The sequence below is a fragment of the Atractosteus spatula genome, chromosome 17 (assembly GCF_055471065.1).
Source record: "Atractosteus spatula isolate fAtrSpa1 chromosome 17, fAtrSpa1.hap1, whole genome shotgun sequence".
NCBI lineage: Eukaryota > Metazoa > Chordata > Actinopteri > Semionotiformes > Lepisosteidae > Atractosteus > Atractosteus spatula.
In genome coordinates this window covers 17,033,324-17,056,426 of record NC_142722.1, presented here as the reverse complement: position 1 = coordinate 17,056,426, position 23,103 = coordinate 17,033,324, and the positions used below count along the sequence as shown (strand labels likewise).

Genomic DNA, 23,103 nt, shown 5'->3' with positions numbered 1-23,103 from the left:
CTGAACTGTACGCACATTAGCCTGTTTCTGGGTAATCTGAAATTGAAATGATCCTCCTTCAATGTGTTGAACACAACCATGAGTTGGAATTTGGTGTATTAATCAGATTGGACTGAAATAAAAACATTATACTGATAATCCAGTAAACACTTTGGCTTGAGGGCATCCCTGTGGAGGTAGCCCACACTTTTGGTTGATAAACTATATTTCTTTTGAAGGTGTTGAACTGTCCTCTCAACATGAACATGGACAGTTAACAGATCCCAGCAGGCAGACTGTTCAGGCTGCAAATCACAGAACCCAAGAAACGTATATGGGTCAATCAGGCTGGATTACAACGGTTAACAGGCTGTAATCAAAACTGAGAACAGGCAACAACAAAGATGGACTGTTAACACTAGTTATACAGTTTACACTTTACAGATAGTATTATTTCCTGACCTATTCATATACATGCTCTAATCTTGTTAAGGGAACAATTGTGGCACTATTTCTTGTGCCTTTAACAGACCCCAAAAGAGCAAAATCTGATCCTGCTGGGCTCAAACGTAGCTAGAAAAACTATAATTTAAAGCTGGGAAACTAACAATGATCCTTTCATCTGCAAGTGGATTTATAGCACAAAACTGTGTAGAAGTTTCCTGTATTAAACCCAGACTTCAATCCACCTGTTCACAGACATTTCCCCATCTAGATCGAAGGCTGCTTTCCGCAGTGAGGAGTAAAAGCTTCTGACAAACGGAAAACAGCAGTCAAAAAACCAGCGGGAAATTGCACCCTGCATTTAGTTAAAAGTTTGGATTTAATTTGGAGAACAGGTGACTGCATCAAGAATAAAAATCAGAGTACAGATGGTATTTCACAAGACGACAGCCTCAAAGAAACCCTGTTATCTTATGCACATCATCACAGTAGACTATGATGGCTAACATCCTTGAAATCAGCTACAGTTGGAAAAAATCCAGAATGATTAGTTCGCAGTTATTACCTGCTCTGTTTTTGTATGGCTATTTAAAAACCCTGTGGTATATACAAAGCAGTCTTACCTTACTTTGAAAATCTGTTTTTTTAACAGCAGATGCAACAATGGGAGTGCGATAGTGACTTTCTGACAATGGTCATTACTGGTTTAGCTTTAGTCTGAGCAAGACCTGACGTGAAGTTGTCACAGACAACAACAAACAGTCCAAAGAAAGCTTACGTTATTTTAGGTAAAATGTAGAAATTTTGAACTGTGATAACTAAAAATTAGGAATTTAAAAACCGTGGGGAAGGTGATGCGCTTTTCATAAACAGTCGTCCAACAGAAATATGTTAACAGACTGGAGCTCAGCTGTAAAAGTCACATTTTCCCTGGGTCCAGGAGAACACCACAGCCATCCAGGCAAGGTATCTTAGTTTCTTTGGAAGCAGAAGACGGTTCTCCCAGCTCAGCTCAATCTCCGTAGGCTACTTTGGTCCACAACCAAACAGCATCCTCCAGCCTCCTCTGCCCTTTCAATTGGCTGTCCTTAAAAGTTGAATGCAGTGTAGTTTTTGTTACCTTGGTACAATTAATGCCATTTAGCGTTATTCCTCCATCCCCGCTTAGCCACAGATTAGCGAAAGCAGATTCGCTTTCAGGCTCGGGGTGGGTTGGTGAGCACTGCCCACACAGGGAGGGTGGTGCCAGCCCTGTTCCCTGCAGGAGAGAGCTTCTGCAAAAAAAAAAGCAGTCTTTCTGCTCCTTTGCTTCCAAAGTGCTGCTGCAACCAGCCACTGACCCACCACTGCGATGCCCCCTTCTCCTGGACCCTCCAGTGCCACTGCCCACAAACGCCTTGGTCTCTAGGAATGCAGAACAATGTAAGAGAAGAACAGACGACTCCAGGAAGTGGAACAGGGTGAACGGGCCCAAGCCAGCTATGCTGTCTGTGATCAGTCCCTTTGGCTGACGTAAGAAGTAGGCGTCTCTTAATCTCCCTTAGTAAGCAGATCTTCAATGTAGGCGTCCAGCTCATCATCCGTGTTGATATCGATGTCCCGCAAGGTAGAGGATTAAATTAAGCCAAAGCTGTGGTGCCTGCTATTCGGCACAATGCAGCCAAAAATTATAGCGGAACTGCTGAAAATCTACATTTGAATTCGTAATGTGAAGTGAAAAGAGTCACTTCCAAACAAAAGTATCGGATCTGACAGTCAAGAGTACAGTCTGGTGCGTCTCGTAAAGGGAGAAAATACCCTTTAGGGATTTCAGAAACGTGTGCTTGCTAACAACATTCGATGAACAAAGAAAATAAAACTATTATTTACTTTAAAAGCAGTAGCATTTGCCCCAGCAAGGTAATTCAGCTGGACAGCCTGAAAGATATATCCAAGGTGCTTCACGCCAACTGAATAGGTCTAAACCTTGGATACAGTGGGTGCCACTTTCCCAGCAGTGGCCTGATAATTCTTACGAGCTGTCCCGTGTCCAGGCAGCGAGTGAACAGCGCGTGGGAGCCCAGCCCTGGCTGCAGCGCTGCTCTCACCTCCTGCACTTTCTGCAGCAGAGCCACGATGTTGGTGCGCAGTTTCTGCAGCTTCTCCTCCGTCTCGCGGAGCCTGGCTTCGGCGCTGTTGCTCTTCTCCACCACGGCCCGGGCCCGCGCGTCTGCGTGGCTCTGGTAGGAATTGCACAGCGTCTGCAGCCCCAGCTCGTACTGCTGGAAATACTCCTTCTGTGGAGGCAGGGCACGGCGCAGGCGTCAGCCCAGCTGCCCCACCCGAGACCGTCGCGTATTAAGATATAATATCTAACTTATGCTTACAATTTCCTCACAAACACAAATATTTATGTGTTAAATTCAACTTTCTAGAGTTTTCATATTTAGAATATGTAAGAAGGTGTAATAACCGCTAGTCAATTATATAACCAACAATGCTGTCTTCCAGTGTTCCCTGGTGAACCCTGGACGTCCCCCCATGCCCTGTTGATGAATGGTTATCTAACGGCAGCCTCGTGTCAGCAGGCTCTCTGCTCAATCCCAGAGTGCTCCCTACCATTGGGAAAGCCACCAGCTCCTCTGCAGTCATGGTGTTGACATCATCCTTAGGGATCTGGAAATCCGGAGGGAAAAAGTACCGTAGCAACATCCTGGAAGGATTAAGGCAAAGGGAAATATGTTACAGAATTGTGTCTGCAACCATAAGAATCTTTAAAGTACAGGAAAGATATTAATATGCTATGGAGAAGACTGAAGGAAAAGTACATAAACACTTGGTTCTCCGAACTTGGAATAATCAGAGCACTTTTCACTTGTCCATTGAAAAAATGTGGATTACCTGAGAACACGAGTCCCCAGTGGTCTCATTTGTAGGTGTATGAAATACCAAGGCTTCACAGAACAGTCTGCAGGGTAACTGTGTTTGAAGAGGCGAACTAACTTTGCAATCGCCCTGTACATCTCTATATATACGGGAGCCAGACACTCCTGCACAGCTGAACCGGTACAGAGAGATGCTCCGAGTGCAGACGATTCAGGCGTCGTGGTGAGGCGGAGAAGAATCTCTCCGCGGATCAGCGCCTCCAGCGATGGGAAGCTGCAAGCCGGCGGTGATGTTAGTCAGGGAGGCAATGTGCACTAGCCCTCTCCCTTAAGGCCCTGTGCCTCGTGCCACAAGGTGGCCCGCTCGAGGGACGAGCGCGTCAGAGGAACAAGCGTGTCCTTCCTCATGGGTCCTGCACAGTGCAGAAATTACTACTGGCACTTCCAAATCGGATGGGGATAAAAGTAATAAAAAACCGCTGAAGGGGCAGCATGGTTATCATTCTTTCAAGTAGGGTGCTACAACAGCATGCTTAGGCTGCAATGGATCAAGTAAAGAATGGAATAAACCTTTACTTGTTCCGTGGTTATCATTAGCATTGCTGCCCCGGTTTAATTCCTACAGTGCTGTCTGCGTGGAGTTTGTATGTTCTCCCAGTGTTTGCATGGTTTTCCTCCCGCAGTCCAGAGACATACTGGTAGGTCAACTGGCCCTGGTGTGAGTGTGTGTCTGTGTGTGTCCTGCGATGGACTGGGTCCAGACTGTACCCTACCTTTTGCCTGCTGCCTGCCAAAATAGGCCCCAGCTGCCCTGTGACCCTGATGATAAAGTGGTTAGAAAAGGGGAGGATGCCACAGAGGTCCGGAAGCCCCGGGATCGGTCGGATACCCTCTCCGCAGCCTGTTACTCAGCCCCTGGCCTACCTCATCCTCACAACCAGGCTCTCGATGACTTCCCGGCTGGCCGTGGGCTGGGTGGTGTCGGGCTCCATTCGGGTGGGGGCTCCTTCCTCCTTCTCCATGTCCTCCAAGGTGTTGGGACTCTGGGACTCGGGCGTTGGAGGACGCATCAGCCGCACATCATCACTGCCCTTCAGCACCCTGCCAGCAAGACCGTGAGAAGGGCAGCAGCATCACGGACAACATCCCTGGGCTCTGGAGGACTGGTAACCACTTCTTTTCTTTGGCTATTTCATACCCCGCTTTGGAAGGCAGGCAGCTCAAGTACATTCAAGACAGTTGTGCTGTTGCTGCCGCCAAGACACGTTCCGTTTTATTGAAAATTGTCTGTCCACCAATTGCACCTTGCCTTAGACAATTCCTAGTGAGCAGGCTCAGGGTTGCCGATCAACGCCTGGCGAGCAGGATCAGCTAGATCAGCGTTGCCTATCCTCAGGATCGTGGTTGCATATCTAGCCTCAACATGGCAGCATGTTTAAATCACTTTTCACGTACAGCTCATCTGTACACCACAGAAAACTAGAATATCAGGTTATTCTAAAACCTTTCCAACTGGATTAGTAATTGTTATGGACATATTACAGAAAGCACTGTGTTGCTTACATTACCCTTGTCAAAAAGACCTTGATTAATGTAACCAGCATGACTATTTTATAGAAATGGAAAGAATTCAATTATTCAAAGAAGCTCTTGCCCAAATGTGCAAAAAGGTCAAAGAAAGTGTGCCATGAGAATAAACTCCACACCATTGCCTGCTGCTTCTATTTGTGTGAAGTGACAATGCATTGCTTTGTGTGCGTGGCCTCCAAAACGTTCCGCAGCAGGGTTCAAATATTTCAGGGTTAACCTCGGAACAGGTCATTTTTTACCATTTCCCCTACTGTGAACCAGTGCTCTGCAGAAAAACCTTGAAGAAATCCCTGAAATCGGAGATGGCAATCCGACACCGTTATCCGTCTACCTGCTGGTTTACTCCAACCATATTGTAAGGAACTCGGGAAAGCCTTCCCGAAGGGAAAAGGATACTTACCACCTGCTACGAGGGGTGATGGCAGTGGGCACGTAGTCAAACTTCACTTTCCAGAGAACGCCCTGCTTGCCAGCTTGCACAGACGAGACGCGGCCGGTGAACCACTCCTTGTTCACCTTCACTTCCACTAGTAAGCCTCTATCAGCAGACAAAGGGGACACTGTAGGCGGCCTGAAAGAGCGACCCTGCAATGACTCGCGCCCTTCACCTCTGCGAGCACAATCACGCACGGTCCAAACGAGGATGCCGCAGTGGAGGCAGAATTCTTATATTACAGTACACCCTCAGCTCAGTGGGCTAATAAATGAGAAGAGGTGTCTGTTATTGCCAAATGTCTGCTTAATCATGAATGTTTTTTTTTCATTTTTTTCTCAAAATATGCTATGACAAAAAATACATATACAACACGCAACTAACACCCGTGTAAGCAACTGATGTAGAAGGGCTTTTATTTAACTAGGCTCTGTGTGCCCCTTTGCTGTATTCTAATCCCTCATTGTAGCTTGTGTAATTCTGCTTTTCCTCTCATTGTTTTTCTGTAAAGCGCTTTGACAAGCCAATTGTAAGGGAGTGATATAAAATAAAGTTTATTATTGTCATTAGGGCTCCATTGGTATTCCTGAATTTTAAATCTATGTAGTATTTATTTTTACCTTGTTTTATTATGTATGCATCTTACAGATTATTTTTTTACATGGTTAGCATTATTTTAGAATTTACTTTTTAAAACGTACGAGTATTAAAAAAAATTGTTAAAGCATCTGAAACACAAACAAGACCCACCATGAGCAATTTGCCCACCCTTTACCTGCTCCATTGCCATTCATGGCTTTTAAATCTATTTAAAAGTATGCTGTACAAGAACATGTTACACTATCTAATGTTCAGTTAAAGCAAAGGTTTACTGGTCTGAGTCACTCTGGCCAGGCTCTCCCACTGGCTGGGCTGCAGTGTCTTAACATTCCTCCTGTGGATTCCTACAGCTCTCTAGAGCTGCTCACCTTTCTTTGCTGCCTTGAGATCCACTCCTGCTTCTTCTTCCTCTTCATTGCTGTCCGTGATCTGCCAACACAAGAGACAAGCCTGGCATTAAGCACAGCAGGGTCTGGCTCTGGAAATGAAACCACTAGCTGATGTCTCAAACGCCAGAGCAAATCTTTCCCCACCGTAGCCCCAGAGCCTCCAGGTTTCCACTCCAGATGAGCTCTCCAGCTGCTTAACTGAACCCTAAGTGAAGGTAATAATTTGGTTCATCAGATCCTGTCGACTACGAGGAGAGGAGGGCTAAAAAATGCCTTTAAATGCACTCCAAATGGGTACAGGTTTCAAGTTACTTTTGTTTTTGTTCTTACCATCTTCCGACGTTCAAGAACAGAAATGCATCAAAAGCTTCAATTAGTTTAAACTTCAGGTTCAATTAAATAACCAAGAGCTCAGAGCTCGGATAGGACACCGCGTGCTAGAGAAAGCGAAAGCTGGCGTTCTCTCACCAGCACAAAGAATTCATCAAATTCTTTATCTAAATACACCACAATCTGGATACTCAGATGTATGAATACCAAGAACCTTTATCATATCTAGATAATTTATCAGGGCGCCGGATGCATGTGTAGTGCCGGATGTGTAGTATTTGGGATGTTTTGCTCCCCAAAACAATTGCCACAGCCAACTAGATCTTTTCTTTCTGGCTTTATGTTTTTTTTACTGCTGTATAGTACATCATTTTGGCAAAAGGCAGTGGTTCATCATAAGGAGTCATCATCACAAAGGAAAATTTGCGAAGCAAAGCTATAAAATGTCATCACCTCTAGACACGGAAAGTGTCAGGTGCACCAAGCTGTAACAGAAATGTTTTAGCTACCGACATCATTGCCAATCTTGGCTAAAAAACTGCGATAGCGCGTCCACGTTTCCAGTATCGCATGACGTCAGCTTGAGACCCACAGAACTGCAGAATTGCGGGCCTTGCCTGCCAGAGAGAGGGCTGCAGGACGAGCCACACGCCAGGCTCTGCTGCAGCGACTGAGACCAGACACCGCCGCCTGTCTGTGCTGGGGGAAGGAGGCTACCGCCTAGAGGGCTTTTCGGAACCGCGCCCCGTCGGGGGATCAGCGTACCTCCACCACCACACTGCTCTGGGCTCTCCGAGCGCTTGGCTCGGCCGCTGCTCTGAACACCTGGGGCGCAATTGCAGCCGCCAGCCTGTTTTTGCCAGAGCTTGGCCTTTTCTCTTCTTCCTCCTCCTCCTCCTCCTCCGTGCTCTCAGCAGGAGGGAGTGTCCTCCGTCTGGAGCCAGGCATCTGCTTCCCAGCGCTCTGCAGATTCAAGGACAGCACATCGCACGTGACTCCGGAGAAGGGGCAGTCCAGTACAACACCCGCCACCAGAACAGACAGGGGAGCTTAGGGATGTGCAGAAACCTCAGGCCCTCACCTTCCCCACGTTGATATAATATTATCATTATTCAAGGTCCAACTGCGACGCCTTTAACATTTCCATTGGTTAAGCACACCGCGCTGCAGGAAAGTCCATCGTTCAGATGAGATATTAAGCAGACATCCCGACGAGCTGGTCATTAAAGATGCAGAGGCACTGTGCTTAAAAGCAGGGATGCTACCCGTGATGTCCTAGCTAAATTTCACTCTGGCTTTCAACCATTTCCATAAATCCATCAGAATGAACAGTGAAACACACCTCAAAAGACACAGGTGAAAACTAAGCAAAAGTCCAGTTAAAACCAAACAACGACTGGGCTCCTTTGCCCAAAGTCTGTCATCTTGTGTTCTTAATTTAGTCTTTAGTCTTAAAACACCCCCTTAATGCCACAGAAGGGAGTTCTCATATCTCTACCTGATCTGCCGCATAGTGTTGAAAAAGGGCGAGAGGCATCACCCAAGAAGGTGCAGCACTTCAGTGGGTGATAAAGTGGGTTTCCTGGAAACATGTAAATCGCTATATAAATGCAATTATTGCTACTATCCATGCAGTCCTTCTCTCTGTTTGTAAATGTACCCAATTTCCCCAGCCTTTGTGATGCACAGGGTTTATTTTAGTTCAAAGGAATCCTGGGTCGTGGTTGTTTGCCTGTTGGCCACAGGGGGGCGCGTGTCTGCGGAGCAAGGGGGTGTGAGCAGAGTCGGGGAAGAGCGCAGTACACTCCCTCCACCACCACGCTGCCCTCCGCTGTCTGCGCCCTGAGCTCCGTCACTCTCCCACTCTTCTGATTCACCGCAGGTGCCGAGCCGGTCACCTTCGTCTTCTTGGGCTGCGGCTCCTCCTCCTCCTCGCTGTTCTCTGCCTGGGGGGGGCCTCTCTTGCGCTGGCTCCCTGCGGGCGTTGCCTGCTTTGCTGTGCTCTGTGCGGCGGAGGGAGAAGAGGGGAGAAGGGCTCATACAAGGCTCATACCTCTTTGCTCGGGAGCCGACAGCAGCTGGCCGTCAGCGGGAACGCTCCCCCTCTGCATGAGCAGGCTCGTACTCAGCTTGTACGCCGCAGTGTGTCAGAGCCGTCACAATCACCTACAACACATACTTCTTACACACCCAAGGAGCACAGATCAGACCACATACTCACCTAGAAATAAAGAACCCCAAAATTATATTGGTGTCCTGTGCTGATTATTCTTTGCCAGGCTTCCCTGCTGCATAGTCAACGTCCCGGTGCCTATCAACCCTTCACCCCCTTGACTGCCTCCCTAAAAAGGACAGCACTTAAGTTTGCCATCATCTGGGAAAAGACTTCTGGAGTTAAGGAGATCGCATTACAGACAGACTTGGGTTCATGAAAAGGATTAGTGTGCACCCCAGCATTGGCCCTACGACTTCTGCGTGGAACAGGAGTAGGTACATTTACTACACGGTCACAAGGAGAGAAGCTGGTAGTAGGCTCAGCCCTAGAAGGCTCGGTGTCAGCCTCAGTCCTAACCTGCACAGCACCTGTAGATTCAGGAGCAGGTTCAAACCTAAGAGGCTCAGAGAACACTTCTGATTCACTACCACAGAGATCCTCATCACTAGCAACATCTAATGACTCAGGGAACACCTCCCGAGTTAATCTTGGAAGCGAAACCTCCTCCAACACTACAAACTCTGGCGGAGACTCTGAAAGGGTACTAACAGACGTTCCTGTGGGGGACTGGTTTCTAACACACCTGGGGGCTGGGACAGGGCCCACACATGGCCTTAAATTAACCCTGTGTACCCGCTTTATAGGACCACCTTCCAATGGTTCCACTGCGTGTGTCGTACCCTGCACCTCTACCACCCTATACACAGTAGGTCCCCAAGCATCCTGTATCTTATTTCTGCCCAACGGTCTGTGTCTCAGATAAACCAGCTGACCTACACTGACTGGGGGAAAGAACACTTTGTCTTCTTGCAGTGCAACTCTTTCCGCAGCTTTTTGTTCTGCGTACTCTTTAGCTCGGGCATGTGCTTCGTTCAACCGTTCCTGGTGGACCACCAGCCAATCATGTCTTTTATCCAGCACCTCCTCCTGGCCCAGTAACGCATCAACAGGTAAGTGAGGATGCACTCCGTACAGAAGGAAGTAAGGCGAATATCCCGTACTAGCGTGAGGTGTCACATTGTAGGCATAGACTAACTCCGGCAGATGTTCTGGCCAACGGCGCTTCTTCTCAGGAGGCAACGTGCGTAAAAGGTCATGTAGGGTCCTGTTGAACCGTTCACAGTGTGGGTTTCCTTGAGGATGGAAAGGACTGGTGTGTGTTTTCTTCACTCCGTAAAGTTTACACAGCTCTGCAACTACCTGACTCTCAAAGGTTTTTCCCTGGTCACGATGCAACCTTTCAGGGCATACAAATTTCATAAACCATTCTTTCAGGAGGACTTTTGCTGTAGTGTCTGCCTTCTGATCACGAGTCGGGAAAGCCTGTGTAAACTTGGTAAACACGTCAGTAACTACCAACACGTTCTCCCGCCCATCAGAGGCTGGCTCGAGGACCGTGTAGTCGACAGCGACAACCTCTAAAGGCCTAGTAGCTATAAATGGTTTGATGGGTGCCTGGATTTTTGGCTGTGGCATTTTGGTCAGGATACACCATTGACACTTCTTGACCCACTGTTCCACATCATTATACATGCCCACCCAAAAGCATCTCTGTCTCAACAGATTCTGAGTGCGTTCAATTCCTTGATGACCCATCTGGTCATGTACACTTTCCAATATTTGATCTTTCATACAATCAGGCAGGAGGAGTTGGAAACATTCACCAACATGAGGATCTTCGATCACCCTGTACAATAGCCCATCAAGCTCTCGCACCCGGTGCCACTGTTTCAACAAAGACAAGGTAGATTTAGGCAACTTTGATCTCTCCTTATTCCCTGGTTTTCTCTACTTATTCCAGAACATCCGGAAAGCACTGAGAGAGGGATCAGCATCTTGAAACCGACGGAGCTCCTTCTTTGTATACCCTGGGAAAGTTTGGGTGTTACTCTGTGACTTGTTCAAGTTATCACAATCCACTCCCGCTTCCAAAACACGGATCTGTCTTATTTTGCAGCATTTCATACCGGCTGCCACCAAATCTGGCTCCAGGGGTGTGCCTCTGCTGACAACATTACAGATAGCCACACAATCATCATATTCGACATCATCAGGGTCAGGTTCAGGCTCCCCTGCAAATGGCTGCCTAGAGAGGGCATCAGCAGCAGTGTTGCAGCGTCCTGGGCGATAGAGATAAATCCCTAACCCCCTCTATGAACTGATCTCGGATAGCTCGCTTCTCATCCGACACTACATCAGGCGATACCTTTAACACAGCGCCGAGCATGCGAGAGAGAGAATGAGAGTAATTGCAAAGATCTTCCCCCTCCCTTTGCTTACAGCCATAAAAGGCTTGCAACAGTTGGGAAACACTGCGCTTCTCCCTGAAAGCATGTCTGAGGTAACTGAATATATCACTGACCTGTCTAGATTCACCACCCATACGTAAACGTACTTCTTCTAGGGCCGGACCCTTCAACAATGATAACACAAGGTCATACTGCTCAGCAGGAGTCTGTTCCCTGGCTCTGATTACTCGTTCAACTTCTTCGATAAACTCGTCAACGGAGCAACCATCTTTAGTTATATCACCACTAAAAGGCTGTACATTACGTTCTCTAGGTACATACACATATGAACGTTTTGGTTCAGGACCCAGTGCAGCAATAGTGGCCATGGCTTGGTCATATTTTCTAACTAGGTCTTCTACTTGAGACCTCAAGTCATGGAGGTTGTCACCATTACCATTCTCCGTAACTACACGACCATCAACTGCTGCACCATCATCCCTGTCATCACCTGACATTTTGGGAACTGTTCACAAACACAGTCTCTGTGCAAACATCAATCTTGGAATACCACAGTTCAGCAGATGAGTCTGAAGAGACAAGAAGACGTCCTCCACTGGCCGTTGGTGTCGTCTGGTTCCCAGCACACTGGCCACTGGACCTCTGGACCTGGCCTTCTCCGTCCGTTATCAGCCTCCTTGGACAGCTGTCTTCACCACTACCGTATTTTATGCACCACCGCTTTACTGTGAGAGTCAGAACCCCCAGACTATCAGAAACCCCACTCCTGGTACCAAAATTGTGTAGCCTGGCAAAGAATAATCAGCACAGGACACCAATATAATTTTGGGGTTCTTTATTTCTAGGTGAGTATGTGGTCTGATCTGTTCTTAGTTTAAAAAACAAAAATAAAATAACAAAAGAAATGACATATAACAATATTTTTATATACACACAATACGGCAGTGGTTCTTTCACGCAGAGGGGAAAACAAAGAAAACATGTTTAGTTTTACAGTTTTTTACATTCCATCTGACCATTACAGAAACGCATCTACACTGAACAACAAAAAAATAAATAAATTACATCACAGTTGAAGTTCAAACAACTCACCACGCAGCGCGGGCAGAAATAAGCCGCTCCCAGGCTGCGCGGGTCACCTCTCAGCCCTCCCTGAGAACTACATTACGACCATAATTAGTATCATACTTACAATTGCGTACACTTAACAAACGGTGCTAAACATAAATCTCTGTAAAGAACGAAGGAACAGAAAATACAAGGAGCATGTGAAACCCATTACTTACAAATCAATAAACAGATATCCCCAGCCCGAGTAGTTGTCTAAAAACTGGCTACCGCCTCAGTGTACTCCGTTAAAATCTAATATCCATCTCGCTACTCTTGTCTCAATCCTATGAAGTGCCCCTTTATACTCATTTAGGGGGTAAATAGGGCAACAACACCGTATTTACCGTTACAACTCCCTAGTAATTTCGGGGTCTTTTAACGGTAACTCACTGCTTCTGAGTCCCTACTGCCCATGCGCAGAACGCTGAACTCACCTGACAGGAGCCGCCAGCTAAGAGGTAGCGCCATCTAGTGGATTTGGCATAACAGGCCGCTATTCACCCTGGGTCACACACAAAATACCGAATATGTCAAAAACAGCTCTGGATAATCGAAACCGCAAAAGCACATCAGATTTACTGAGTGCTCCTTGGGTGTGTAAGAAGTATGTGTTGTAGGTGATTGTGACGGCTCTGACACACTGCGGCGTACAAGCTGAGTACGAGCCTGCTCATGCAGAGGGGGAGCGTTCCCGCTGACGGCCAGCTGCTGTCGGCTCCCGAGCAAAGAGGTATGAGCCTTGTATGAGCCCTTCTCCCCTCTTCTCCCTCCGCCGCACAGAGCACAGCAAAGCAGGCAACGCCCGCAGGGAGCCAGCGCAAGAGAGCCCCCCCCCCCAGGCAGAGAACAGCGAGGAGGAGGAGCCGCAGCCCAAGAAGACGAAGGTGACCGGCTCGGCGCCTGCGGTGAAGCAGAAGAGTGGGAGAGTGACGGAGCTCAGGGCGCAGACAGCGGAGGGCAGCGTGGTGGTGGAGGGAGTGTACTGCGCTCTTCCCCGACTCTGCTCACACCCCCTTGCTCCGCAGACACGCGCCCCCCTGTGGCCAACAGGCAAACAACCACGACCCAGGATTCCTTTGAACTAAAATAAACCCTGTGCATCACAAAGGCTGGGGAAATTGGGTACATTTACAAACAGAGAGAAGGACTGCATGGATAGTAGCAATAATTGCATTTATATAGCGGGTATTTAGGGTGTAAATAGGGCAACAACACCGTATATACCGTTACAACTCCCTAGTAATTTCGGGTTCTTTTAACGGTAACTCACCGCTGGGTCACATGTATAAAGACAACTCAGTCTTTCAATGAACTGACAAAACACAACATTGCAACCGAAAACGAATGCGGCAAACCTCACAAGAGAAATGAGCATGTGGCATGTTTCCACCTATCCCCCCCTTTTCTAACCGATCTATCCAGTACAGGGTCAGAGAGGAGCCGGAGTCTATCCCAGCAAGCAGCGGGTGCAAGACAAGGCACACCCTGGACAGGTCGCCAGTCCATCACAGGACACTCACACACACTCATGCCAAGCGACAATTCTCCCAGAATCCAATGAATCCACCAGCATGTCTTTGGACTGTGGGAGGAAAATGGAGCACCCAGAGGAAACCCACGTGCTATGAGGCATCAATACTAAAAACTGCGTCACTGGGATATCCATGACATATTTGAATATGGAACAAGTAAAGGTTTATTTGCTGACGCAGCTACTTACTTGAACATATTTGTATATGTGCAGATTTTCATACAATTAACATCCATTATGAATGCTGACAGGTAACTGTTTTACACACAAACAGAGGATTAAATCCACAGCAAGGCTTGTACTCACTGGGGTCCATTCCAGTCCCATCGTCAAGGAAACACAGCATGAACCCACCACGCAGCTCCGGCTTCTTCTCTGGAGAGGAGAGGACAGAAAGTGGGCCAGAGAGATAACACCGCCCTGCTCTACAGAGACAGACACTTACTCCTGACAGCATGAGGAGCTTACGGATGAGGCTTACCCACTTTTGACATACACGTACCGAAAATGACCTACGATTCTGGCCTTTTATGTGAACTTGCTTGTTTTAGCCAGTTCAGCTACTCAGAAGGTGAGCACCTAGCAATTTAAAATACGTTACCCACTTTCGAAAACTCGTAAGATAGATGCATTAAGACTTGCAAATTAAATATTTTCATAAAATTAGAGCTATGAACCCTCTGCCTCATTTGGAAACGGGGATGAATCTCTCCAAACGTGATTAACTGGAGCAATATATACAGAACAAAAGTCAACAGGTGACTTCAAAGTCAGTTTAAAATAAAACATAGAAGCACCCCACAATCTGGCCAGAACAATAAAACGATTGGCAAGAGCAAAATTGGATTTAAAATCCATTGAGAGTGAGAGTGAGAGTTTTAATTTGCTAAGGTATGCACAGCAAAAACATAAACCTACCAAATTGCTAAGGTTCAAGACTGTGAGCCGCTGAGCTTTATATTTCTAAATTAACCTGATGAAATGAGGCATGAAGAAGATGGTGACAGCAACAGGCGATTCCACATTACAAACAGATGGAGGCTTATGTCCTGACAACATACTTTCCATTTATTAGTCAGAACCCTTCCTACTGCTTGCTAAGATAAGTGGCCACAAACTTAAAAGAGGCATAGAAGAAACTTTTTTTCGAAATATTTTCGACAAAAAATCTGCAAATACGGTTTTCGCTCTCAGGGCTCCTGTACTTCTGCAGCTGTTCCCTTTGCTGAGAGCTCTTTCATGAACACATCACATTACTCTGCTCTTTCTGCAAGCAGCGGCGGTCCTCATAATAACTACAGCACAGCCAGCGCCTGAGGAAACATAAAAACACCAAAACACCTTCCTCTCGGTTCAGATCACAAGTCAGAGTAACCGCCATACTCAGCTGTCAGACAAACAGACCATACTGTTTGAAGACACAGTACCAGAAACAGATGGTTGAGCGCAGTATGTGAAAACTACCTGTGTAGATGTCTATTCTTTTAGCATCCGCATCCCTGCAAAGACAAAACAACATTAGATATGCTCTGTGGGAAGTGGAAGAGGCAGCAGATAGATATTCTGTGGTTACAAATGACAGTTTCTGCACTACCTCAACTGATTTATGAACGGAACTAAACTTAACTAAGCTTAACATACCAACCTTCCCTTTGAGAACCTTGCGCTAAGCTGAACATCTACACAAACAGCGAGCCAGGATGAAAGGAAGAAAGCAGGCTAGAAAGAGGATTTGTACCTTGCGTTGTTCACAAGCTCAGCTAGGGCTCCAAACAGGAACTCGTGAGTGGTCCTGAAAGAGTGAAAAGAAATGACTGACTCAAATTATGCGACAACGATACTGAGTTTTTTAAAATAATAACTTGTCTTAGATAGATAGATACTTTATTGATCCCGTGAGGGAAATTGCAGTGCAACAGCAGCTTAACACACACAACACAGCCACAGTGTAACGAAATATATAATAATAGTACAATACATACAATACAGTACAAGAGTTACTCACAGTCCGGACGCACAAGAACAAACTAGAACAGAACAGTACACAGAAAATCGTATCACACATATGAATATAAATATAGATGTAACTATAGATATAAATATAAATGTATTGCACAGGTCCCTGGCATATATTGCACAAAAAGTGGTTGTAAACGGGAAAAAGAAAAAGAAAAAGAAAGAGAACAGATGTAGCAGTAGATGTGTAGATGCGTTTAGTCCAGAAACAGGTCACTGTCGATGTTGCCTCTGCCAAGACGCAAGGTGGATGCGTTGTACAGTCTTATGGCAGACGGCAAGAATGAATGTTCCACCAAGACTTGGCGGCAAGAACGGCAAGTCTTGGTGGAACAGCAAACTGCATTAGCCGAACAGGGGGCAGCCAAGGTCCACTGTAACTGCACTGACACTGGGGGCTGTGCAGGAGACATCTTGATAGTCCAGACAACCACATGGTCATTTTCGGGACCGTTTATACCAATACAGGACCACAATGCAGTGTGGTCCTGTAGTGGTATAGATAATGTGTAGATAATGGATGGGATACACATTCACTCAGGCAGAGGACGGACCATTTAGAGTTACCTGGTAGCCTCAGACAACATTCCTACATTCCACTATGGAAGGTAACTGGAGCACCTCACTCACTGACTGTACTGACTGTATTGTATGTATTGTATTATTATTGTATCATTCGTTACACTATGCTGTGTTGACTGCATGAAGCTGCTGTTCCACTGCAATTTCCCTCACGGGATCAATAAAGTATCTATCTATCACCTGGAGCTTCCACATGGCCAAGAGAAAAAAACTGTAAATGCTACACGGAGAGCACGTCAAGACAGAATCAAACTCGAGACACTAGAGTCGAGAAGTGCAGTGTGTTCCAGTCCCAAGTCAGCCAAACAGGAAGCCATTCAGCCTGACTGGATCCACAGCAAATTTCAGGTTTTGCCAAAAACGCATAAAACGTGTGAGTGTATGCACCAACCCCCGACAGCTTTAGGACAGGAATTCAGCCACCCGCTGCTCTTAGAAGGAATTAAGGAGAGCAAGACCTCAAAGCGCCAACCACAGACATCACTGAATGTGCTGAATGACTCACATTGTCCAAAAACTCAGAGGTCACCGTTCTACTGCTTCATCGGCAGCACCGTCACCCGCCACTTCAACAACCTCCGCAAGGAGGACCAGAAGAAGCAGCGGCTGCTCAAGATCATCACCACCCTGGTGGCGGTCTTTGCCCTCTGCTGGACCCCCTTCCACGTGCTGAAGAGCCTGGATGCCTTCATCTACCTGAAGGTGCTTCCCCAGACCTGCGCCCTGCTGAGCGTCCTGCTGCACGCCCACCCGTACACCACCTGCCTGGCCTACGTCAACAGCTGCCTCAACCCCTTCCTCTACGCCTTCTTCGACCTGCGCTTCCGCTCGCAGTGCCTGTGCCTGCTCAACCTGAAGAAGGCCATGCACGGCCAGATGAGCTCGCTGTCGTCCACCCTCAGCACGCAGACCCAGAAGTCCGAGGTGCAGTCGCTGGCCACCAAGGTGTAGGGAGCCCCGCTCCTGGGGGCGACAGACTGTGTGCACGGAGCCGGCGCGCAGAAAAAAGCACGCGGTTCCCGGACTGAGATCACCTTCCCCCCATTGTGGGAGAAAGGGACTTTGAAAAACTGAAAACCCGGTCTGTTCGCTGGGCTGTAACACTTGGAAAACCCAATGTGTGGACTTGTTCTGTTATTGGGGTAAGCCCACGCGCTTATACCTGGGCTATGAGGGGTTCCCCCAACAAACAACGCTGGGGCCAGCTGGCTGTGCCTCCAGCCGCTTGCGTTGTACACATTTTTGAAAGAGGTAAATGTGTTTCAAAGACTTATTTTTTTCTGGCTTGCCTTTTTTTTAAAAAGAGTACATGCTGTAAATTGCCGTAAAGAATTCAACCAGGGCTGAATTCTGGACAGGAGGAGTGAGATGAGAGGGAGGTCATAAGTTGTTGGCAGTGAAGTTTCAGCCTGGTCACACTGGGAAAGAAAAATGTACCGAGTGTTTTCCAGGTTTTTTTGTGCTCTGTTGCTGTCGTACTGTTTCCTTAGCACTTGTTTTAAAGAAGAAAGATTGTGCAGCCCAGTCTCCACTTTTGCTAATCTGTGCTAATGAAGGAAAGGGGCCAGGGGCTGGTGAGTGTGATTAGAAGGAAGGTGTTGCAGTTGAATTAACATGTCGGACGACAGAGGTGGTCGGGCAGGCAGATGGCTGTTGCCAAATGTTTTTCTGGGAGGGGGAGCAGAGGTCTAGGAGATGATGGCTACGAATTGACTTGAATGCACTGTTGTTACATGACTTTGGAGCTGGGGTGACTTATCATCTGTAAGTGGCTTTTGCTGTGAATGTCTCAGAAATTAAGGATTTGTATTATGGATTGTATGTTTTTGCCTATAACTAACTACTGTATCTGGATGCTTTTTAGCATTTCCTATTTGTAAATAAAAAGTGTTTTTAAAATATTCCTCTTAACTTTCTTCAATCCCTGCTGGCCGTGTGAATGTCACCCTGCCTTTAGTGCTGCTGTGTCTCTTCCCACACTTGCTCATTTGTGCAGTTGTTTCAGTTTTTGAAGACGAGAGGAACCGAGCAGCCTGCTGCTTTAAAAAAAAGCACAGGGAAAATAATGACTGCAGTTCTTTTGGGATATTGAGCTTTTCCAGGAAATTCTTTTTCTTGGCTGAGTTAAAGCAAGGGTGTCTCAGCAAGCCCGCCAGGCATGTTAAAAATGCACTATAAAGGAATTAGAAAAAGAAGCAGAGTCTGGTCTCTAACTTTTAAACATCTGCCTGCAGCAATGTGGTCAAGCAGATGTCAATAATTCCCCAGACACGATGTATTTTTTGTGTTGTTTTTTGCCAGAATATGAATAAAGTGACAGGTGGGCTTGAATCTTAAGGTAAAATAGTTCACTTAATACTGGAAAAATGGGGCAGAGTTCACATTACTGTTAGAGTGGAAAGTTATAGGACCCTTTAATAGATATTACATCACTTCATGTGCATCTACTCAAACAAGAAAACTCCCAGGAACTAACCACCATTCACATATAGCATGAATACATCATTCTTGTGCCTTATTAGGATGCTACAGGGAAGCACAAATTCAGAAAATGATGTACTACACAAGCGCTGAGAAAGACTGGTCTTACTATTGAGTTAATTGATTCATACTACAGTCAGAGGTAAAAAAGTCTTTTCACAGCATTTCTATGCAATAAGAGTTTTCATCCCAACCTTACAAAGTATATTAGTTCATAAACACTGCAACAATTTAACACAAATTAAACAATCATATATTATACAACAGACTTCTGTAATTAATAATAATAATAATTAATAATTGCTTACATTTATATAGCGCTTTTTTCTGGACACTCCACTCAAAGCGCTTTACAGGTAATGGGGACTCCCCCTCACCACCACCAGTGTGCAGCCCCACCTGGATGATAATTATGCTGGGTGATATGAAATGTTGTTACTGTAGAATTGTGTACAAAAGCTCTCTGCTCCATTGACTTTATGTAACTTGGTGCCCTTAAAAAAATGAAGCAGTCCACTACAACGTACTGTATGTAAGCTTTCATTCATGTGTCTTTAATCCTGACCATTACTATTAATACTTAACAAGACTTGCAGTTCTATTAGGATTATATGCACTTGTGTATTTTAACAATATTAAGCTTGCGTTCCACAAAAAAAAGTTTGTACATTTGAAAATGCACCCTGAGTGAGTGATGTATTGAGGTGTGTTCTCCTAAGACAAACATAATTTCATGTCAGCAATCCGATAGCAAACTTCAGAATGTGCATACAAGAAAGAATCTTAAATTAAGTGTGTTAATTGCTACATTCCAGAAGAATCCATGGGGCTTTTACCTGCAGTAGTAAGGACCATGTCTAAGTTGAAGAACATGATAGAAACGACCTCTATTGTTAGGGATATGCTGCCTTGGAGTCACCAGAAATTCTGGCTTTACAGACACAAAAAAGCCTGACAAGTGCTGTCAGATCTTAAGTTACAAGATTCATGTCCTAGCAGGTGTGCAGTGAATTTCTTTTGAACTTTAAGGCCACTGTATTACATTTAAGAACTGTCAGCCAGTGGTAAACCACACATGAAATCTCACAGGACATACAAACCACAACACGTTCTACATGACATCAGGACAAAACGAGTGCTGAGTTAAGCCCCTTCATTCTGTATGAATGAAGTAACTTGCAGGCCAACCAGAGTGTTCGGAGACAAGAAAACTGATGATTTGTCATTTGCATTCCCAAGTAACCACTAAAACAATCTGTTGAGCTTGCTAGAGGATTAAGGTATGTGTTTCCCTCAGCCGTCATTATGTATGGCATTTGACTGTGAGCACTTGTTGTAAGACCTGTAGAATATTACCAGATGAATACAGATGATGAAAGATGACTAACATCTTACTAACAGTTGAACTGCACAGGTGATTATTTGGTTATCAGAATGTGTGCTTTATAAGATGTTTAAAAATGGTTGATTCAGGAAGTTGTGAATCGATTCCTCTGGCAGCCAGCTTATTGAGTCAGGCAATCAAGTAAAATTACAACCTGAATTAAAAGCATTTAGGCCTTGGAGAAATATTAGCGACATGTGGCTGAAAACACAAGCAGGTCTGAAGATCTTAATTATTTCCCCCTATTTTCACCTGAACTATTCATTTAATTTCTTCCTGCAAAGTGCTGATCAATTAGTAGTAAAAATCTTACCGTGTAATTGTTCATGCTGTGTAATTGAAGAGCATCCGTTCTTCAATTTGGTGTTAACCTTCCTTCTGGCTTTGTCCTAATTCTGTCTGGATAATCCAGTAATAATGTCTGGCAGCAGTAAGTGACGATTCAGTTTTTTTGAAAACTTGTTTCACTTCCATACTGCTGTTTTTTCCTTCCGTGAGGTTTTATTGAAAAGGAACGCTCAATAAAACCTCAAGAAACTAAACTCAACACTGAATAATGAACTATTATTCAGTCCGTGGTTTTCCTTTAATGAGCTCAGTTGGACACAGTCTCATTTGTAATCCTTTGACAATTGTTGCCAATCAGCTCTGAAAACAGGCCAATGTTTGTGCTGAGTGTTGAGGTGGCTGATAAACTCAAGTCCACTGATGTGTGGGGTGTGGGGTTCAAGATGAACTTTTTGTGGCTCACCTCTTTCTTTTAATCCACATATTCAAATTATTAAATTATTTGTAGTCAAGTATTACATAGTTTAATAATTTTAATAATAATCTTGGCATGAATTCCTGTAGGAAGCTAAGGGCTTAAAAATAGAAATTTGTTTCATGAAGGTGTAAGATTTAAATCCTTTACTGAGGTTCCTTATAGCTAAAACAGAATTTAAAACATTTTCTTCAAATAAGAAATATTGTGATCACTCCTATTAACAGAAATAAATCTAGACTGGAAGTGTTTGATTTTGAAACCTGCAGTCTTTAACCTTAATTCAGAAAAAATCTGAATTTTATTGCATTTTGAAGTGAGGATCAAAAGTGAAAGATGTGTAGAAATGTGTCTTTTCCTTCCTTATCTAACTCTTCTTGGGCTCCATAAAATGTTATTGCAATACTCTCCTCACTGTAGAAAGTGACAGTCAGAATTAGGAACATTTTTGGGCTTTTGTTTTGGCATTGGAGACGTATTCAGAGCTTTAGGCAATCTCTACATGGAGCTGCACAAGACAGAATACAAGTGAACACTATTTTTTTGCCATCTATAGATCTCCTGATCTCCTTTACTCAGATAAAGTGTGACTATCAATGGCTGTTTCTTAGACACTTAGATATTTTCGTCCTCCTACAGTCCAAAAACAAGCAGGTAGGTTAACTGGCTTCTGGGAAAATTGTCCCTGGTGTGCGTATGTGTGTGTGTCTGTCCTACAATGGACTGTTATCCTGTCCAGGGTGTACCCTGTCCTGCACCCTTTGCTTGCTGGGATCGACTCCGGCTCCCCTGTGACCCTGAATTGGAATTGAAGTGGAACAGAAAATGGGCGGATGGTGTTTTATGTGTGTCATTGTTAATCCCATGTAACACATATGTCATTATGATTATGTCTATCTATCTCTCTGTCTGTTGATATATATGAAACACTACTGTCACTTTTCCACAGTACGTGGTGACAGAAGCAAGCTAACTTTGAGCAGTGACACTTTAGGCTGTGTTGTGTTTTAAAAAAGGGCAAAAAATTCATACTGCTCTTAAATCAACCATAAACATGAAAGTTGACCCTGGAACAAGATGTATATATGGACATTTTGCAGGTTCAAGTTAGCTGTACCTGGACCAATCCTACCACTCCTATATGAATTAAAGAATCAGCAGAGAGGTAGGCTGGTTTAGCATGCGGTTAACTTGTAAGAATAACTAAAAGAGACAGTGAGATGAGCATAATGTAGAGCATAATGGGTTATAGATTGGATAATGTGCCTCACTTATTGATGTTGTACTGTAATAAAAAAACACAAAGTCAAGTCTGTCCTAAATAACTGAATTCCAGAGAACAGCATGGCCACATTTATTCACATCTCTAAGTATTGCTTTAAATCAAATTCAGCAAAGACACATCTCCAGGAACACTCTGTTCTTTGGAACCGCAGTGGAAGCCCACGAGACTGTATAGACGCCTCTGAAGGCTTCCTGCTTCCCTGGGGTACAAAAGGAGGTAAGACGCAAAAACATTCAGCAGCTGCAGCCTCATGATGGTTAAAGCCAGAGAGCTCTTCACTGCAGACAGATGATCATGGGCTTCCAGATGTTGGGGGATGGCTATAACAGAATCCACAAACAGCTGCATTAACCCCTTTCCACTGTGGTGTCCAGTATTAGACATTTAAGGCTACTGGTATAGTGGTCACCCTGTGTGGAAGAGGACACAAGTGTATCTTGCCACCATGGGCTGTGAAGAGGTTTGGGACAAAGGTAACACCTGGATACCCAATGCACACTGGCTTCTTCAGGATACATAGTGTCGAAAACTACCGTGTGAAGCTGCCAGCATGAATGTAGTATTCACAGCTGGGCTGGAAGAAAGAAGTGAATGACAAAAAGACCATTTGAATGACGATTGAAACAAATGTCTCGTGGTCAGATGAAATGAAACTTGAGCTTTTTGGCTCATCTGCGTTATGTCTGGTGTAAAACTAGACGAAGCTGGTGTAAGAGAAAACACTCTTGACCACTCTTATGTTCTGGGAGTCCTGGAGCCCTAGACAAGACAGGGGAAATGGACTCCAACACAGACCTGGACATACTGGCCTGACACCTGGCTCTTCTGCCAGGAGTACTCTTGTGTGGCCAAAACTGG

At 45.3% G+C, this 23,103-nt stretch overlaps 2 protein-coding genes and 1 long non-coding RNA gene across 11 annotated transcripts; 1 reads left to right on the top strand and 2 right to left on the bottom strand.

Annotated features, from left to right (window-relative positions):
• Positions 1 to 783: 783 nt before the first annotated feature.
• On the bottom strand, positions 784 to 12,626 carry LOC148819240 (ATPase MORC2A-like). Of its 9 annotated transcripts, none has more exons than XM_088935377.1 (6): positions 8,683 to 12,626; positions 6,279 to 6,339; positions 5,278 to 5,415; positions 4,212 to 4,388; positions 3,022 to 3,115; positions 784 to 2,699 (listed from the first exon to the last, which is right to left on the bottom strand). In XM_088935377.1, exons 4-6 carry the CDS (start codon positions 4,355 to 4,357, stop codon positions 2,364 to 2,366), a joined length of 576 nt encoding a protein of 191 aa, XP_088791503.1. In that variant the 5' UTR covers positions 4,358 to 4,388; positions 5,278 to 5,415; positions 6,279 to 6,339; positions 8,683 to 12,626; the 3' UTR covers positions 784 to 2,363. The 9 variants fall into 9 exon arrangements, with proteins under 9 accessions (XP_088791503.1, XP_088791507.1, XP_088791509.1 ...); XM_088935381.1 differs by having other exon boundaries at positions 4,212 to 5,415; positions 8,683 to 8,971; positions 11,644 to 12,626; XM_088935383.1 differs by having other exon boundaries at positions 4,212 to 5,415; positions 8,683 to 8,795; positions 11,644 to 12,626.
• A 1,462-nt stretch (positions 12,627 to 14,088) lies between these two features.
• LOC148819239 (uncharacterized) lies at positions 14,089 to 15,519 on the bottom strand. The gene is made up of 3 exons (XR_016094338.1): positions 15,473 to 15,519; positions 15,199 to 15,233; positions 14,089 to 14,109 (listed from the first exon to the last, which is right to left on the bottom strand). It is a non-coding gene; the product is annotated as an uncharacterized LOC148819239 (long non-coding RNA).
• Positions 15,520 to 16,033: 514 nt separating this feature from the next.
• On the top strand, positions 16,034 to 17,283 carry LOC148819238 (apelin receptor A-like). The gene is made up of 2 exons (XM_088935469.1): positions 16,034 to 16,067; positions 16,733 to 17,283. The coding sequence occupies exons 1-2, from the start codon at positions 16,034 to 16,036 to the stop codon at positions 17,281 to 17,283; spliced, it is 585 nt and encodes a 194-aa protein (XP_088791595.1).
• The last annotated feature ends 5,820 nt before the right edge of the window (positions 17,284 to 23,103 follow it).

What these genes read in the sequence shown, in the direction of transcription:
- LOC148819240 (XM_088935377.1), bottom strand. Translation starts at nt 4,357, where the DNA reads ATGCGTCCTCCAACGCCCGAGTCCCAGAGTCCCAACACCTTGGAGGAC. An exon ending in AGCCTGGTTGTGAGGATGAG is followed by an intron (nt 3,116 to 4,211) that starts GTAGGCCAGGGG and finishes TAATCCTTCCAG; the next exon opens with GATGTTGCTACGGTACTTTT. An exon ending in AGCTGGTGGCTTTCCCAATG is followed by an intron (nt 2,700 to 3,021) that starts GTAGGGAGCACT and finishes CTGCCTCCACAG; the next exon opens with AAGGAGTATTTCCAGCAGTA.
- LOC148819238 (XM_088935469.1), top strand. Translation starts at nt 16,034, where the DNA reads ATGAATGTTCCACCAAGACTTGGCGGCAAGAACG. An exon ending in AAGACTTGGCGGCAAGAACG is followed by an intron (nt 16,068 to 16,732) that starts GCAAGTCTTGGT and finishes AACCCCCGACAG; the next exon opens with CTTTAGGACAGGAATTCAGC.